This window comes from Strix uralensis, unplaced genomic scaffold (assembly GCF_047716275.1).
Source record: "Strix uralensis isolate ZFMK-TIS-50842 unplaced genomic scaffold, bStrUra1 scaffold_350, whole genome shotgun sequence".
Classification (NCBI taxonomy): Eukaryota; Metazoa; Chordata; class Aves; order Strigiformes; family Strigidae; genus Strix; species Strix uralensis.
In genome coordinates this window covers 27,548-43,320 of record NW_027436944.1, presented here as the reverse complement: position 1 = coordinate 43,320, position 15,773 = coordinate 27,548, and the positions used below count along the sequence as shown (strand labels likewise).

General features: G+C 61.0%; 2 protein-coding genes across 2 annotated transcripts; one reads left to right on the top strand and one right to left on the bottom strand.

Annotated features, from left to right (window-relative positions):
* Positions 1 to 72: 72 nt before the first annotated feature.
* On the bottom strand, positions 73 to 9,918 carry LOC141938843 (uncharacterized). The gene is given in 13 exon segments (XM_074857859.1): positions 73 to 1,256; positions 1,928 to 2,057; positions 2,341 to 2,480; positions 2,528 to 2,658; positions 2,790 to 2,829; positions 3,108 to 3,188; positions 3,434 to 4,443; positions 4,709 to 4,822; positions 5,380 to 5,471; positions 6,685 to 6,982; positions 6,984 to 7,949; positions 8,066 to 8,147; positions 9,628 to 9,918. Coding segments are annotated over 13 exon segments (4,218 nt in total). The 5' UTR covers positions 9,772 to 9,918; the 3' UTR covers positions 73 to 266.
* A 1,270-nt stretch (positions 9,919 to 11,188) lies between these two features.
* On the top strand, positions 11,189 to 14,211 carry LOC141938838 (uncharacterized). The gene is made up of 4 exons (XM_074857853.1): positions 11,189 to 11,283; positions 11,809 to 11,978; positions 12,105 to 12,584; positions 13,867 to 14,211. Exons 1-4 carry the CDS (start codon positions 11,189 to 11,191, stop codon positions 14,058 to 14,060), a joined length of 939 nt encoding a protein of 312 aa, XP_074713954.1. The 3' UTR covers positions 14,061 to 14,211.
* The last annotated feature ends 1,562 nt before the right edge of the window (positions 14,212 to 15,773 follow it).

Below are 15,773 nucleotides of genomic sequence, written 5' to 3'. Positions count from 1 at the left end.
GCACGGGGTGCTTGGCACCCCGACTCACCCATCCTGGGGGTCTCCATGGCAAGACGGATCCTGAGCCACCGCCAGCTCGAGCGCTGCTGCTGCCCCTGTGTCCCATCACTACTGACCCATCCTACCTACCCAACCGCTACGGCCCCGACCCACCCCACGTAATCCCACCTACCAGCCTCGCGGCTCATCCTACTACGCCTCGTCCTACCGGCCCCTCCAATGCGCGTGGCATCCTGCCCCGGCAGCACCGGCCACGCCGAGCCCCCCTAGCAGGGCTGGCTGGGGTAGGGCCAGAGGGGCAGGAGGGAGACGGGGTTTTGCCCTGCGTGGGTTCGCTGGTGCCGCTTGTGGTGGGAGCTGCGGCTGAAGCTCTTGCCGCAGTAGGCGCAGGCGTAGGGCTTCTCCCCGGTGTGGATGCGGCGGTGCTGGGTGAGGGTGGACTTGTCGGTGAAGCTCTTGCCGCAGTCGGCGCAGGCGTAGGGCTTCTCGCCGGTGTGGATGCGCTGGTGGCGGATGAGGTTGGAGCTGACGTTGAAGCGCTTCCCACAGTGGGGGCAGGCGTAGGGCTTCTCCCCGGTGTGGATGCGCATGTGCTTCACCAGGTCCGAGTTCTGGCTGAAGCTCTGCCAGCACTCGGCACAGGTGTTGGGGATGGCCACGGCCGGTGGCTTCTCCCCGCCGGGGCTGTCCCGCCGCCGGCGCTTCCCCGGGGGGCTGGCGGGGGGCTGCTTGGGGCGGCCAAAGCTCTTGCCGCAGTCGACGCACTTGTAGGGCTTCTGGCCAGGGGGGCGTGGGGCCGGGCTGGCGGCGGCAGCACCCACCTCCTTCCCGCAGTCCCGGCAGCTCTGCGGGCTCCCGCCGACGTGGGCGCGCCGGTGCCGCAGCAGGTTGGCGCTGAGGCCGAAGCTCTTGCCGCAGTCGAGGCAGGAGAAGGGCTTCTCCCCTCCGTGGCTGCGCCGGTGGGCCAGCAGCGCCGCGCTCTGCGCGAAGCTCTTGCCGCACTCCACGCAGATGTTGGGGTGCTCCCCGGCAGCCGCCCGCTGCCTCACGACCGTCTCCTTGCGCTTCCGCCCCCCGCGCCCACGGCCGCCCGCCTCGGCCTCCCCGCCGTCCGGGGGTGCTGGCTGCCCCTCTGCCCGGGCCTGGCCCCTCGGGGCCCTGCCATGCTCGGGCTGGGGGGCTGCGGACCCTCTGCAGCGCTTCGGCGACATGGTGGGGGGCTCCCTGAGCTGGGGGCGTCCCCGTGCCGTCCCCACCTGTGGCAACAAGGGAAGAAGCCAAACGTGAGTCGCGCCCCCAGGAACGCCTTGTCGGGGGCCGCCCACCCTCCGGGACCCCCCAGCTCAGGACGCCCGAGCGGCCACAAGCACCGGCAGCCCCCGAACCGAGGACGAACCCGGGACGGGTCAGGCTGTAGGTCTGACCAAGGCTGGGTTTAGGGAGGGAAATTCCGAAGCCAGCCTTTCCCGGAGGGCAGCGAGGCTGCGGGAGCCCCCGGGGACGGGCTCGCCTGCTGCGGGTGCAGCCCGGCCTTCGAAGAGCCGATGAGGGGCTTCGGCGGCGAGACCGATCGTCGGGGAGGTTCGCCCGGGGCCGGCTGGGCTGCGCCGGGGAGGCGCCGCGACTCGGGGCGGGGGCAGCGGGAACCTCTTTGTCGCCCCAAACCGCCTCTGGCTGCTCGGCTTCCCGGCGACACCCCCGGCCCCGGCCCGCACAGCCGCCCCCGGTCCTGTCCCTCTGTTCTCGTCTCCCCGTCCTCCCGCACCGCCCCCATCCCCGTCCCCTCGTCCATCCCCGTCCCGCTCGGGCCCGGCCGCTCTCCGGGCCCCCGGGGGGGCCGGGCCTTGGGCCCCGTGGCCGCCAGCCGAGGCCGGGTCGGGCCCGCGGGACCCCCCGCCGGCGGCCTCCGCCCGCGCTGTCCCGGTACCTGCGGGCACAGCCCGGGCCGGCGGCGGCGGCGGCTCCGGCTTCTGCCCCGTCCCCGGCCCCCGCCGCCGTCCGGGCGCTGCCGCGGCCTCGCCGGTGCCGGGCGGACAATGGAGGCAGCGGCGGCGGCGCTGACCCAGGAAGTTCAACCCCCGGGGGCTGCTCGGAGGAAGGCGGCGAGGGGAAGACCCCGGCCCCAGCCCCGGCCCCGCCTTGGTCCCCCATCCCCAGCCCCCCCGGCCCCCCATCCCCAGCCCCCCATCCCCCGCCACCCCCCGGTGTTCGGGGCAGGGTCGCTCCTCCCTGTGCCCCCGACCCACACCCCATCCCTTCTCACCAGGCTGGGGGCACGCTGCCTGGACCCCCCTTCGGGGAGGGGTCCCCTTCTTGTCTTCACCCTGCCCGCAGCCAAACCCGCTGCCAGAGCAGCACAGAGCCGAGGATGCCGCGTTCGGCGAGGGCGCCTGCAGTGGGACCAACGGAGCTGGCTGGCGGTGCCGGGGTCCCGCAGGAGCAGCCGGCCCTGGGAGCAGCCCGGAGACCCAAACCTTGGGCTGGGGAGTCCCACAGGGTCACAGTCCCCTAAGCAGGGTTAGACCACCTCCTCGATGCGCCGTTGTGTCCCGCTGCGTGACTCCACGTCTGGACAAGAAAGTCTTGTGGGGGACGACAAGGGGACCTCCGAGCTGTGGATTTTGGCAGCGACAGCCCCTGAAAGCCCCTGGCCTGGCCCTGGGGGAGAACACAGGCGCGCACAGCCCGCGGCCGGTAAACAACAACTCTTTACTATGGCAGGCAGGGAAAGGAAAGGGATCGCACGCCCCGGCACGCCAAGCACCGGGCTCGCGCTGAAATTATCTTGCCAGCGGCGTTGGCGTGGTGGCGCTGCTCCGACATCCCTCTCTGCGGAGGACTGTTGCCAAATTAATGAGTTACAGGACCCTTCGTGCTCATGCAGGGAGGAGAAAGCCGCGCCGCAAGGCTCACACCACGGGACTCCGCTCTGGGGTTCCCACCTTTCCTCCCCCCCTTCCCCCCCCCCAATCCCATGGCGAAACACAGGCAGGTAAAAGGCTCGGCCCCATCTACACAACAGCCACAACATGGACACACCATGGCAGAAAGGCAGCTCGGGGCATCCCGAGCCCTCAGCCCCGTGGCAGGGAGCGAGCCATGGACACCCGCCTGGCATGGGCTTCCCACAGCTCCAGCTGGAACAGGGCCGAGGAATCCCCGTGGGCAACCGGCACCACGTCCCCGTCCTGCGCGGGAGAAGCGAAACGTCCCCTTGAGTCCATGCCCGCTGCGGCTCCTCTCCCGCCAGTGCCCGCTCAGGCTCAGGAGGGGTCTCGGCTGCCCGTGCCAGCATGTCTCCTCAAGGCTTCTGCTCCCCTGCCGCAGCTGAAAGCCCCCGGGTCCCCCCCAGCTGCCTCCAGCTTTGTCTGGCTTGGCCCCCCAGAAAGCAGTGGGGCCGGGCACCCAGAAGAGGAGCGGCAGTGGGCGCCTATCCCAGGTGGATCCGCTGGTGCCTGATGAGGGCCGAGCTGACGATGAAGCTCTTGCCGCAGTCGCCACACTTGTAGGGCTTCTCGCCGGTGTGGGTGCGCAGGTGGGTGATGAGGGACGAACTCTGCTTGAAGCTCTTCCCACAGTGCGGGCACTGGTAGGGGGTCTCCCCGGTGTGGATGCGCTGGTGGCGGATGAGGGCCGAGCTCTCAAAGAAGCTCTTCCCGCAGCCAGCGCACTGGTAGGGCTTCTCCCCGGTGTGGGTCCGCTGGTGCTTGAGGAAGGCCGAGCTGTAGCTGAAGCTCTTGCCGCAGTCGGCACACTTGTAGGGCCGCTCGCCCAGGTGGGTCCGCTGGTGCGTGTTGAGGTTGGAGCTGCGGTTGAAGCTCTTCCCGCACTGGGGGCACTTGTAGGGCCGCTCGCCGGTGTGGATGCGCTGGTGGACGACGAGGTCCGAGCTCCAGCTGAAGCTCTTCCCGCACTTGGCGCAGGCGTAGGGCCGCTCGCCAGCGTGCAGCCGCTGGTGCTTCGCCAGGTCCGAGCTCTGGCCGAAGCTCTTCCCGCAGTCAGGGCACTTGTAGGGCCTGTCCCCGCTGTGGATGCGCTGGTGGGCGTTGCGGTTTGAGCTGCGGGTGAAGCTCTTCCCGCAGTCCAGGCACTTGTAGGGCTTCTCCCCCGTGTGCAGCCGCTGGTGGATCAGCAGCTCTGACCGCCGGGAGAAGGTCTTCTCACACTGCCCGCAGGTTTTCGGCGCGTCTCCCCGCCGTGCCCGCCGCCCCCCTCGGCTGCCGGCTGCTGCCCCGCCACGGGGGGGCCGTGCCGGCCGCTCCTCAGGGGGGCTGCCGGGGTCCCAGGGGGGGCCACAGTGGCTCTGGCAGGCGTCCCCGAGCACAGGGCTCTGGGGGACCCCCTCCTCGGCCCCCCGCGACAGGATGATGTCCAGCTCCGCCAGCTCAGGGCCGTCCGGCTCGGGCGCCTCCTCCTCATTCTCGCTCCCCGTCCCGTCATCTGCTGGGGCAGAGAGACACAACGCTGACCGGAGTGACTCCCGGTGCCAAGGGGAAAAAGGGGGAGCCTGAAGAATTCGGGCGGGCAGCTGCCAAAAGCTGATCCCAGAACAGAGGGATAGAAAGCTCTTCCCAACCCCAGCCCGGCAGCTCCACGCAGAGCCCCGGATACCTGCCAGCTCGGGACGCTCCCCGAGACCGAGGAGCAGGGGCTGCCACAGGGCTGTTGCTAAAACCTCTGGCTCGTTCGGGGTGGGGTCCCGGCTCACCTGCAGGGGCCACCCTGAGGATCTCCCATTCCTTGGAGTCGTTTGGGTCCGGCACCCCCAGCTCCTCCTCCAGCTCCAGCCGGGAGATGACGTTGGGCTTGGGAATCGGGAAGTCTGCTCCGGAAAAAGGGGGAAAGAAGACACTGGGTTTGTTACAGGTCTCTTATGTGGGGTTTATTAAACTATATATATATGTATATTTTAAAAATAACTTTTTAAAGGAAATATGGCATTTTGTGTTCAGGCGAGCAGCTAGAGAAAGGCAATAAAAGACACTTCCAGTCAGCACACCGCAGCTGCTCGGCAGGTAACCTCGCTTCTGGCATCTCCTCTCTTCTGAGGAGAGACGTGCCATCCCAGCACTGCATTCCTCTGCACCCAATGCCTTAAAAAAACCCAATCCCCCACAAAAATTGGGTTTTCTTCTCCCCTATGCCCACCAGCTAAAAAGCACACGCCGTGTCATGCCGAGAGGGCTCACGGTGCCGAAGGCGCGCGCCCAACCCCGCAGCGCCAGCTGCGCCGAGCCACAGCGGGGACAGCTTTTGTTCTCGCCGTGCCCGCAGGATGCGTCTTTTTTGGCAGCGGGTTATTTTTTGGCGGCGAAGTCTGGCGCGTGGCGGGGCAGGTGGCGGCATGCCGCAGGGAGCAGGCGAGGACGCCAGCCTTACCCAGCAGGATCAGGGACTCGTAGCTCTCCTGCATGATGCTGATGCCGCTGGCACCCACCAGCCGCCGACGCTGCTTCGAAGCCTGGCGGCACCTGCAAGAGAGGGAAAGGGGGTTCAGGGGCACCCCCCGGCGCGGGCACAGCGCAGCCGCGTCTCCCGCTCTCGCTGCGGTCCCCACGAACCGGGCCTGGGTGGCTTCTTAGGCAGATACGGGGGGCCGCCAGCGAGGCCCCCCCGCCCTCCGGGGATGCCGGCGCCCCAGCATCTCCCCTCTGGCGGAGCCGCCCGCCGGCTCGGCGGCCCCTCCCGGCTCCGCCGAGGGACCCCCGGCACGCCGGTGCCTGCGGGCGGGGGGGGGGGGGGGGGGCCGAGCCGGGCGGGGGCGATGCTCCGGGGGCTGCCCCGCTCCGGGCTGCTCGGGGAAGCGCCGCCGCCGGCCCCGCGGCGGCTCCGCCCGGGCTCCCGGATGGAGGAGCCGCCGGTGACCCAGGAAGTTCAGCCTCCGCCGCGGTGACCGGGGAGGCGCGGAGGGAAGCGGGGCCGAGGGGCGGCGGCGCTCCCCCCCCTCCCGGCGGGGACCCTCGGCTGCGGGGGCCGGGGGGAGGCTGCGCGCCATCCCCGTCCCATTCCCCTCCCCACCCCTCTCCCCGGCACAGTCCTGGCTCCGCGGGCAGGGGGGTGGCGGCAAGGGCCGGGCAAAGACGAACAACCCCCTCCCCGCCCTCGCACCTGCAGACGCAGGCCGGGGCAGGGTGGGCTCCCACGCTAAGGTGGCTCAGGAGGGACCCCAGGATCTCGGCCTCCAACCCACCCTCCTCCAGCCGGGGTCCTGCCCGCCGCTCTGCCCCCCGGGGGGTTCAGGCAGCCCCCTCCGGACGAGCTCCACGGGTGGGGATGGCCGCCCCGCTCAGCCGTCCTCAGGGAGAGCTGCCGTAGGCAGCAGGGACCCATCCTCTTCCAGTTGACGCCCATCATCTCCCATCCTCCACCCAGCAGAGGCCCGTGCCAGGCTCGCCGCGTGCCCAGCGGGACCCAGGGGATCCCCATCTCTGAGCTGGCCCTGCAGCTTCCCCCCTCTCCTGGCTCGCCCACCCTCCGAGCCACATGGCAAAGCCCCACAGCCCCCAAGCGACCCCAGTTCAGCCTCAGGAAGACACGGTGGGAGCTGCGGGGGTCAGTGCCGAGCCGGAAGATGCCTCCGATACCCAAAAGTCAGAGACGGGCGTTATGCCCCAGTCTCTGCATCTGCCTGTTTGAGTGAAACCCACTAAATTCCTTTGCTTTCCCCCACCTGAGCTTCCCCACCTGTGAAACGACAGGAGCTGCTCACTCACAGCAGCTTCTGGGCCAAGAGCCGTGCAGGATGGCCACTGCTTGGCAGGGGGGGCTCGGGAGCGAACTGGTTTGGCACGGCCCCTGGGGACCCCGAGTACCAGAGGGAGCGTCTTGGGCGACACTTTGCCCCAGATCTGCCCCCCACCGCTCCGTCCCAGCCATGCCGGTGGCCTCTGCTGCAGGATGGCAGATTTTATTGCTGAGCGCCACACAGAGAAACCTCGGGGAGGGGGGTCCGGCGATGGGGTGGCACGGCCGGGGCCGTCAGAGGGACTTGCCGTGCTGCAGGCGCCAGTGGGTGATGACGTTGGAGCTCTGGGTGAAGCTCTTGCCACAGTCAGGGCAGACGTAGGGCCGCTCGCCGGTGTGGACGCGCTTGTGCTTGGTGAGCGCCGAGCTAGTGGTGAAGCTTTTGCGGCACTCGGGGCAGACGTAGGGCCGCTCGCCGGTGTGCACCCGCTGGTGGGTGGTGAGGTGGGCGAACTGGCTGTAGCCCCGGCCGCACTCCCCACAGCGGTAGGGCTTCTCGGGCAGGTGGGTGCGCCGGTGCCGCAGCAGGTAGGAGCTGGTGGAGAAGCTCTTGCCGCAGTCGGGGCAGGCAAAGGACTTCTCGGCGCGGTGCGTGCGCTGGTGCTTGGCCAGCAGCGAGCTGTCAGCGAAGGCCTTGCCGCACACCGGGCAGGGGTAGGGCCGCTCGCCGGTGTGGGCGCGCCGGTGGATGGTGAGCGAGGAGCAGTCCCGGAAGCTCTCGCCGCAGTCGGGGCAGCGGTAGGGCCGCTCGCCCGTGTGCAGCCGCTGGTGCCGGGTGAGGTTGGAGCTGCTGCCGAAGCGGCGCCCGCACTCGGGGCAGGGGTAGGGCCGCTCGCCCGTGTGCGTCCGCCGGTGCTTCACCAGGTCCGAGTTGACGTTGAAGCTGCGGCCGCAGTCACGGCAGCGGTAGGGCCGCTCGCCGGTGTGCAGCCGCTGGTGCGTGAGGAGGTGGGAGCTCTGCCCGAAGCAGCGCCCGCACTCGGGGCAGGCATAGGGCCGCTCGCCCAGGTGGCTGCGGCGGTGGGTCAGCAGGTTGGAGCGCAGGCTGAAGCTCTTCCCGCACGCCTCGCAGGTGTTGGGGCGCGACCGCGCCGCCCCGGCACCTCCGCCACGCTCCTGCTCGGTTTCCTGCCTGGGGGACGCGTCCCCTCCCGCTCCGCTCGGTGACGTGCCCCCCCTCTCCAGGCTCTCCTCCTGCCTGTCGCCTGCCGGGAGACGATGGTGCTCGGAGGACAGGGACCTCGGGCGCTGACCCCACCGCACGCCGCCCTCCGCTCCCAGCCCACGGGGATGAGCACCGAGCCCAGCCCCGTCCCGGTACCTGCCCCGGCGTCTCCCTGGCTCGCTCCTGCCTCGGGGCCGTGGGTGCCTGGGTCCATGCGGGGCTGGGAGCCCTCTGTCCCCTGGGGAGAAGAGAAGAGAAGAGGAATCGGGGGTGGGCTCGCCCGGGACGAGCAGCTTCAGGGCTGGGGGTCTGGTGGCAGTGCAGACCCCCGGCGCAGGGCCCGGTAGAGGCTCTCACCACCATTTCCATCTGGACCACAACAGGGTCCGACAGGCCGGAGCGCAGCGAGGGGCCTGATGGGCAATGGGGACCCATGGAAACAACGCTTCACCCCCAAAACCTGCCAGAGGCTGTGCAGGGCAGGGGGAGGATCTGCAGGCGCTGGGGGAGCAGAAACCCCACCCCATCAGGGGTGAGTGGCCCGGGGCAGCCCGAGGACCCCTGGCCCCAGCACTCCTCCATGAAAGGACATGGGGGGGACACGGGGAGGGGTGCAGGGGGGGAGATGGGGAGACCTGCCATTCGTCATGGTCTGGCTGTCCCAGCTCGGTACAGGCGTCCATGCCCACCCCGACCCGTCCAGGGTCCCACCACTGTCCATGGGAGCACAGGGACCCTCCAGGAGCCCCGAGGGGGTGGGTGGTGCTGGAAGGGGCTGGAGCAAGCGGCAGGGCTGGGGAGGGGAAGCTGGGGGACATCGTGGGAGCACGCCGCTGCCCGTGCACCCTCACCCCATCCTGCCCCAGGACCCCCCCCCCCCCATTCCCTTTCTCCACGGCTGTTGCCCCCCCCAGCCCCCTTCCTCCATCCCAGCTGCAGTGGCAAGGGGGGCTGCTGCACCCTGGGGGAGGCGGGGGCTCTCTGCAGGGCAGGTGCGGTGCCCCCCAGGACTCCCTCCTCCCCTCCCCATGTTCCCCCACGGACCCTTTTGGCTCAGCAGCCCACTTTGGACCCCCCCCAGCTCCCCCAGAGCCTGTCCCGTGGCCTTGCTGACCCCAGAGCGCTCGCCTGCTCCTCGCCACCAGCCAGGACTCCCTGAGGACAGCCGTGCTCTGCTCCAAGCCACCCAGGTTCTCTCTGGCCCCTCAACAACTCTCCCAAGGTGTTTGGTTTTGTCCTTTATTGCTGTTCCAGCCACTCAGGTGCGAGTTACAACGCTTGGTTTTTTGCTTCAGCCCTACTCTCATGTTTTCTGTCCTTTGGAACCTGTTTGTATCCGTTACAGGAGTCGGCTGGAGAAACCTTTTCAGAGTCTGGGTGACTGGGAGCTGCTGTTGGTGATTTACAGTCAATAATTCACTCTGCAGCTGGGGATATTCCAGAGAAGGATTCGTACGGGATCTAAATCTGCTCTGGCAGCCCCTCCTGTTCAAAGGCACTGCTGGTACCAGTTCAAGAGCGTGTGCAGTCTTGACAGACACAAACAGCAACAGCACCGTGTTTTCTTTTTCAAGACAGAAAACTAAAGCACGCCATTTCTGCTGGTACTACATTTAATGAACTACTTTCCCATGTAACTTCATATCATCGTAAGTTATTTATATCTATTTAAAGAAAGATTTGTGTCCAGCCTAGTAAAATGAAGTTTAATTACCAACCTGGTCAGGTTGTCGGTGCGACGTACAAAGCTGCAGCAAAGGGGCGGGTGGCGTTGCCTCCGGCAGCCGTCCGTTCCTCGGTCTGGTGCTTGGCGTGCTGCAAACCCAAGCCAGAGCGGGAGGCATGCTGCTGTACCTCCCCATCCGGGGAGGTTTTTTGTTCCCCCGCCAGTATTTTTTTCTTCCCCCTGGTCCTGGCCATTCTGCTGTATGTAACAGTGATGGGCCGTGGGGAGATGGCTGCGGGTCTGGCTGTGGAAGGGTGCGTGGAGGTGAAGCAGACACCCAGCACAGAGGAGGCTTGGGCTGTGAAGCGTAACTGGTTTGTGGGACTGCACATCCATTCAAGGGGCTTTGTGCTTTCTGGTGTCGCCTGACCGGCGGGCAGCTATTCTTGTGTGCAGGTGTGGAAGGTGAGGGCGCACCGCAACGTGCAGAACTTGCTCGTTTTCCGCCCGGGAATCCCGTGGCGGAGGCAATGGTGCCACGAAGAGAGTTGTGAAGACGCGAAGGACGGCTGCGTGTCTCGTGCAGAATGAAATTCTCTCTGCTGTTGTGTGCATGACCTGGCGTGGTGTTTCAGCGTTACGCATCGTACCTGCCGTGACGTGTCTGTCCTCGCCGCAGCTCGCCTTTGTCCCCGCCGTGTTCCCGCGGTCTCGGTGTCGTCGTGGGTTTTGCTGTCGCTGGCCAAGGGGGTGGCCGTCGCTCGGGCTCCTGTCGGTGCAGTTGGCGACAGTTGGGCGCGGCCAGCGCCGGCAGCACAGCCAGCGGTTTGACGCTGCGATGTATCTACCGCACGCACGTTTGTTCCCCCAGGAATCTGGGATTCCAGAAAAAGGGGCTGGCAGAGCTGAAGCACGAAATCCTGGAGCGACTGAGCTGGACTGAAGCCCTCGTCCGACCTCTGGTCACACCACAGCGCTGCCGTTGTTTTTCTTGGGATTTCCGACGTCCCCGGTTTCTGTTTTAATTTTTAGTACTTATTATTTACTTTAAAACATCTAGAATAAAAACTTAAATAACAATTACCAGAATAGTTTTCATGAATAAATATGCCTAGACTCTAGCTATTACGCAAAACTGTACAGACAGTAATTACTCCCAATTTACATTATAAAATTACAAGCAGCAAAATACAAATAATAGAGCATTAATTGGGATTAATGTGTGTAGAGAAACGTCTCTAGTTAGTATTAAAAAAATCAATCACAGGTGCTAGTTAATCCCACTTAGTAGTAAAGTGATGATTAAAATGTTAGAGTGCAAATAGAGGAAATATTATTTAGAGATGAGTCATGACTAAATCTAATCATAGCTATTACTTATTCTCAATATGTATTGTAATTAAAAAAAGATAAATTTAACAATCATTTTTAAGTGACAAAGAGTCATTAATAGCTAAACTTAAATATAGCCATTATTAAATATATTGCAAGCATCAATGACTCCCAATTGGAAACAAAATAAGAAAGTTTTAGCACTTAAAATGAAGATAGAATTAGAAAGCTAATCGGTAGTGTTTAATAAGTATTAACACACAGCTGTAAGTTCAGAGGCAATGACGACTCCTTCCGAGAAAACAGTAATGGAATCTTTGGATTTTGAAATAAAGAGAAATAAAAATGAGTCATTCAATAATGGCTGTGTTCAAAGGTAGGTATTAAGAAAATTCACAGGTGGCAATGATTCTCAACCAGAACGAACAACATTAAAAGATTTAGATTTAAAATAAAATTAGAAAACTAACAGCGTTTACGACTGCCCGAACTGAAACGTAACCATTTGGGGGATGTCCCCCCAGACTACTTCCGAGGAGGGCTAAAATAAAACCAGTGCAAATTAAATTTGATTAGTGCACAAATAAACTTAATTTTAAAAACATTTAGAACACTAATTAGGTATCATTAATGCCTTATTTAATAAGGGCAATGTTAAATTTATGTATTAATGGTGTCCCAGCAGTATCATCATAATAAAAATGTCCAGGTGTGAGGCAGAAATAGAATATTAATTGGGAGCAGTTTACTATCATAATATCTTATAATTATGGTAATTACAGTACTCCTAATTCGGTTTTTAATTCATAACACGAAATCACGATTTAGAAGAGTAATTAACCTTTCCTTCTGCCTCAGCCTCCGCTTTCAGCACTTTGTCTCCTTTTCTTTGCGGCCGCAGAGAACCGGAATCCTCCCCGGGCACGACTCGTTTGCTCGCTGCATTCGATAACAGCAAATTATTTAACCAGGCCGTTCAAATAACACACTACTGCCCAGCGAAAGAACTCGACGGGCTACACCGGCGGACGCTCCTCCTCGCCGCCGTGCACCTGCCCCGGCCGGGAGCCGGTACTGCTCGGAACAGCCACCGGCACAGCCCGGCCGGACCCGCCGGCGGCGAATCGCTTCCAGGGCAATTAACGCTGCCACGGGCAAGTGACCTCGCGATGCCAATCAGAGACTCCTAATTAAAAGCTCCTCCCACCCGCACACCGTACGGAAACGGCCCGGGGGCAGAACCAGACGCGGCGAGAGGGACCCGCCCGCGGCAGCAGCGACCGCCGGTCCCCGCGCGGGAAGCCCCAAGCGCGGAGGAACGACCCCGCGGAGGCCGGGCCGGCGCCGGCACTAGAGAGCCGCGGCCGGAGCGCGAACCGGCACCGCCGGGCCCCGGCAGGCTCCCCGCCACCCGCAGCAGCTTCTCGGCGACGGACGGACACCCCCGCCCTGCGGCCCCCCCGCGCAGCGCCGGGACCGGCCATCAGCGCTCCGGTACGGGCCCTTACCGCGCTCCCGGGCCGCCCGGAAGCCCGGAAGTGCCCGCCAGTCTTCCGGAAGTGCCCGTCAGTCCTCCGAACTCGCACTCTATGATCCTCCAGTCCTCCGGAAGTGCCCGTCAGTCCTCCGAACTCGTACTCTATGGGCCGCCAGTCCTCCAGGATGCCAGAAGTGCCGGTCAGTCCTCCGAAATTGAACTGTATGTTTAGGGTTAGGGGTAGGGTTAGGGGTTTTGTGGGGTCTGCGCTTGCTTTGGCCGTGAACAAGCAGCCTTGACAGACCCAGCCACACCATCCGAACACACCACCTGCACAGTGTAGTGCTAGGGCCTGAACAATAGGCCCCAAAACAAAGTTGACCTCTAGATGAACCTCACAACTAAACTCTTGCCATTATTAGTATCTGTTAATTAGTAAAATCTGCATTACCATCAGTGTTAATTATTAGTATCTGATCATTAACGAAATATGTATGCTCACTTGAAACAAAGAGCTTCACAGTCAGAATTGAGTAAAACTGTTCAGCAGGGATTCTTTATTCGCAGCGCTGGGCAGCACTGGGGATCGCTCCACCGCAAGTGCCGCACTTACAAACAAAGCACTCTGACTAATATACACAAAAGGCATACATATTCATCAGCTTTCTTAGAAAAGGCAGCCTTATGCTAATGGGTTCTCAGAATTCATTTACATAGTCTGAACATGCATAGTAAAAATAGAGTGAGGGTCTTCTCCCCTCCTTAATGGTCCACACAGCCTTTCTCACACTGTCTGTTGGTTGAACTTTAGGTTTCTCGTGTCCACATATGGCCATAGAGTTACCTCATCCGTCCTTCGGCTCCTGTTTATTCCCAGGAGGTCAGTTTAGACCAGCTTCCAGTCGCTTATCTCGACACTGGCGTCTTCTTAGACACTTGGTTTTTTAGGTCCCTGCTGTTAGGGATGTACTCGGGGAGTTTTTCAGACTGTCCAAGGTCTGTCTTATCTTCACTAGGCAAGGAGTTACAGGTTTCAAAACATCTTACAAGTGGGTCATGAATTTATACAAAAGTATAAATTAAGTTACATACATTGCAGTAAAATACGGGGAAAACAAAAGCTAGTAAAACACAAGTGATGGTTAACGTTAAAACTAAATGTGCTACTTTACAGGTCCCTGTACATTAGCAAGTTCAAGTGTACTTGTAGCAACTTCCTTCACACTAGTGAAAGATGCAGCTTAGACAAAATGTAATTAGTAGCGAGGATGAAACGCTGTGAGAATGTTTATCCAACTTCCCTTGTTCAGCCTTGCTCAAGGCTGAGAACCCAAGTGTTCGGCCTTGTTAGAAACTCCCTTGGTTCTCCTCCCCAAGCCCTGGCCAGGCTCTGGGTGGAATCCAACAGGAGGATGAAACCAGATGTTTCTGCTCAAAACAAAGGTGCCAGTTATTCTGGTTATCTGATTTTTGATATATAAGGCTGGACCCGCTTGCTGCGACTCTGGATGCCTCACCTCTGGATGGATGCATCGTGGAGGACTTCCCACTTGCAGGGAAAGGTACTACAAAACCTCGCTGCAACCGGGGCTCCGTGGCGACTGCGGGTCTGGATGTTGGTGACGTATGCAAGTGGTGATGGATCTTTCTTAATCACTGTTCTCCCCACTGTGTAGTAATGATTAGGTGCAATACCTTGCTTGTTCTTATTTTCTATAATTAACTGTATGTAGTAATAAAGTGTACTATTCTGTACTTACTGTTTATTTTCTGCATTACTTGGTTATATCCTTAATTATTAACAGTAAAATAAGCGTAGACTTTTCACTCTGGTGTCTGAGTTTAATTGGCATCCTCGATCAGCAAAACACCAGAAGGTGCAAGCAGGGAATTCTAATAGGGTCTGGGTAAGGGTTAGGGTTAGGTCCTCTCTCGGACCCTTTGTGCTGCTCCCTGTCTCGACTATTGATCGCTTGATCTCTCTGTCTTGTTCTCTGTTCCTGTCTTTTCTCATGCTCCACCTCTCTGTCCTTCTCTCTGTTGCTCTTGTTGGTTCTAGGTCATGCACCCTGCTCTGTGTCCCTCTCCCTTCCGCAGTCGTCCCCTGCTCTCTGGCTCCCTGTCCCTCACCTCTCTTCTAGATCCCTCCATCCTGCCTCCTCTCTTTCCTGATCCCTCTGGCCTTTTCCCATCGCCGGCTTGGCGTTCTTTCTCCCCCTCTCTGCCTCGCTCCCATCCCTCTCCTCATTTCTCGGTGGCTATTGTTTCTTTCTCCATCACTGCCTCTCTGCCTGTCCCTTTCCTCTTCTTCTCTCTGTCCTCCATCCTCTCCTGAACATTTTGCCTGTAGAGCTCCATACCGCTCTCTGTGGCGCTGTTTCCCGGTATAACCCCGTGCCCAGCTCCCTGTGCCATTCTGTTCTGCTTTGTGGCCTTTTCCACTTCATCTTGTAGCCTATCCCGCTCTTTCCTTTCTCCCTCTCTTTGTCCCGATCGTGCTCCCTTTCCCCCTCTCTCGCTCTCTCATCCCCTCAAGCCCTCTGCCTTCTTGACCATCTCTTGCTCTCCCTCCTTCCCACCTTCTCTTCCCCCCACATTTGATTTCTCTCTCTCTCTGTTCGTTCTACTCTCCACTCATCATTATCTCTCTTTGTCCGTCTTGCTCCCTGACCCTGTTTTTCTTTCACCATGTGCCTGCAGGACTCCTCATTCCTTTACTAGTGATTTCTCCATCTCTACTTCCACCACATCCTCCCACCCTTTCGTGGCTTCCCAGCCCTTTTCAAACTCTAATGCCTCTCAGACCTCAGACCCCTATTCGGCATCTACTTTTTTCTGGCCTGTATTTGCCCTCCAGCCTCTACTTCCTTCCAGCCTCCCACCCTGTTTTGGCCTCCCACCCCGTTTTGGCCTCCACTTTTTTCTGGCCTCTACTTCCCTCGGGCCTCCCACCTCTTTTTGGCCTCCCACCCCTTTTTTGACTTCCACATTTTTCTGGCCTCTATTTCCCTTCCAGCCTCCCACTTTGACATCCTGCACCTTTTTGGCCCCCTCCTTTATTCAGGCCTTTATGTGCTCTTTGAACTTCCAACCCTTTGTTGCCCGTGAATCCCTTTTCTGTCTTCCACCCCTTTTGGCACTCCACAAGTTTCTGCCCTTTACCTGCCCTCTGGCTTCACACCACTTTTCGGTCTCCACTTTTTTCTGGCCTATATTTGCCCTCCAACCTCTACTTCCCTCTGGCCTCCCACCCTTTTTGGCTTTACTTTTTCCTAATCCCTACTTGCCTCTAAGCCTCCCACCTCATTTTGGCCTCCCACCCCATTTCAGCCTCCACTTTTTTCTAACCTCTACTTCCCTCCGGCCTCTCACCCCGTTTCGGTCTCTAC

Excerpts from the sequence above, each read along its gene's own strand:
- LOC141938838 (XM_074857853.1), top strand. The coding sequence starts at position 11,189 with ATGACGACTCCTTCCGAGAAAACAGTAATGGAATCTTTGGATTTTGAA. Across the intron at positions 11,979-12,104 it reads CCTGCCCCGGCCGGGAGCCG|CTCCTCCCACCCGCACACCG; the intron begins GTACTGCTCGGA and ends CCTAATTAAAAG. Across the intron at positions 12,585-13,866 it reads CCAGGATGCCAGAAGTGCCG|GCTGGACCCGCTTGCTGCGA; the intron begins GTCAGTCCTCCG and ends TTGATATATAAG.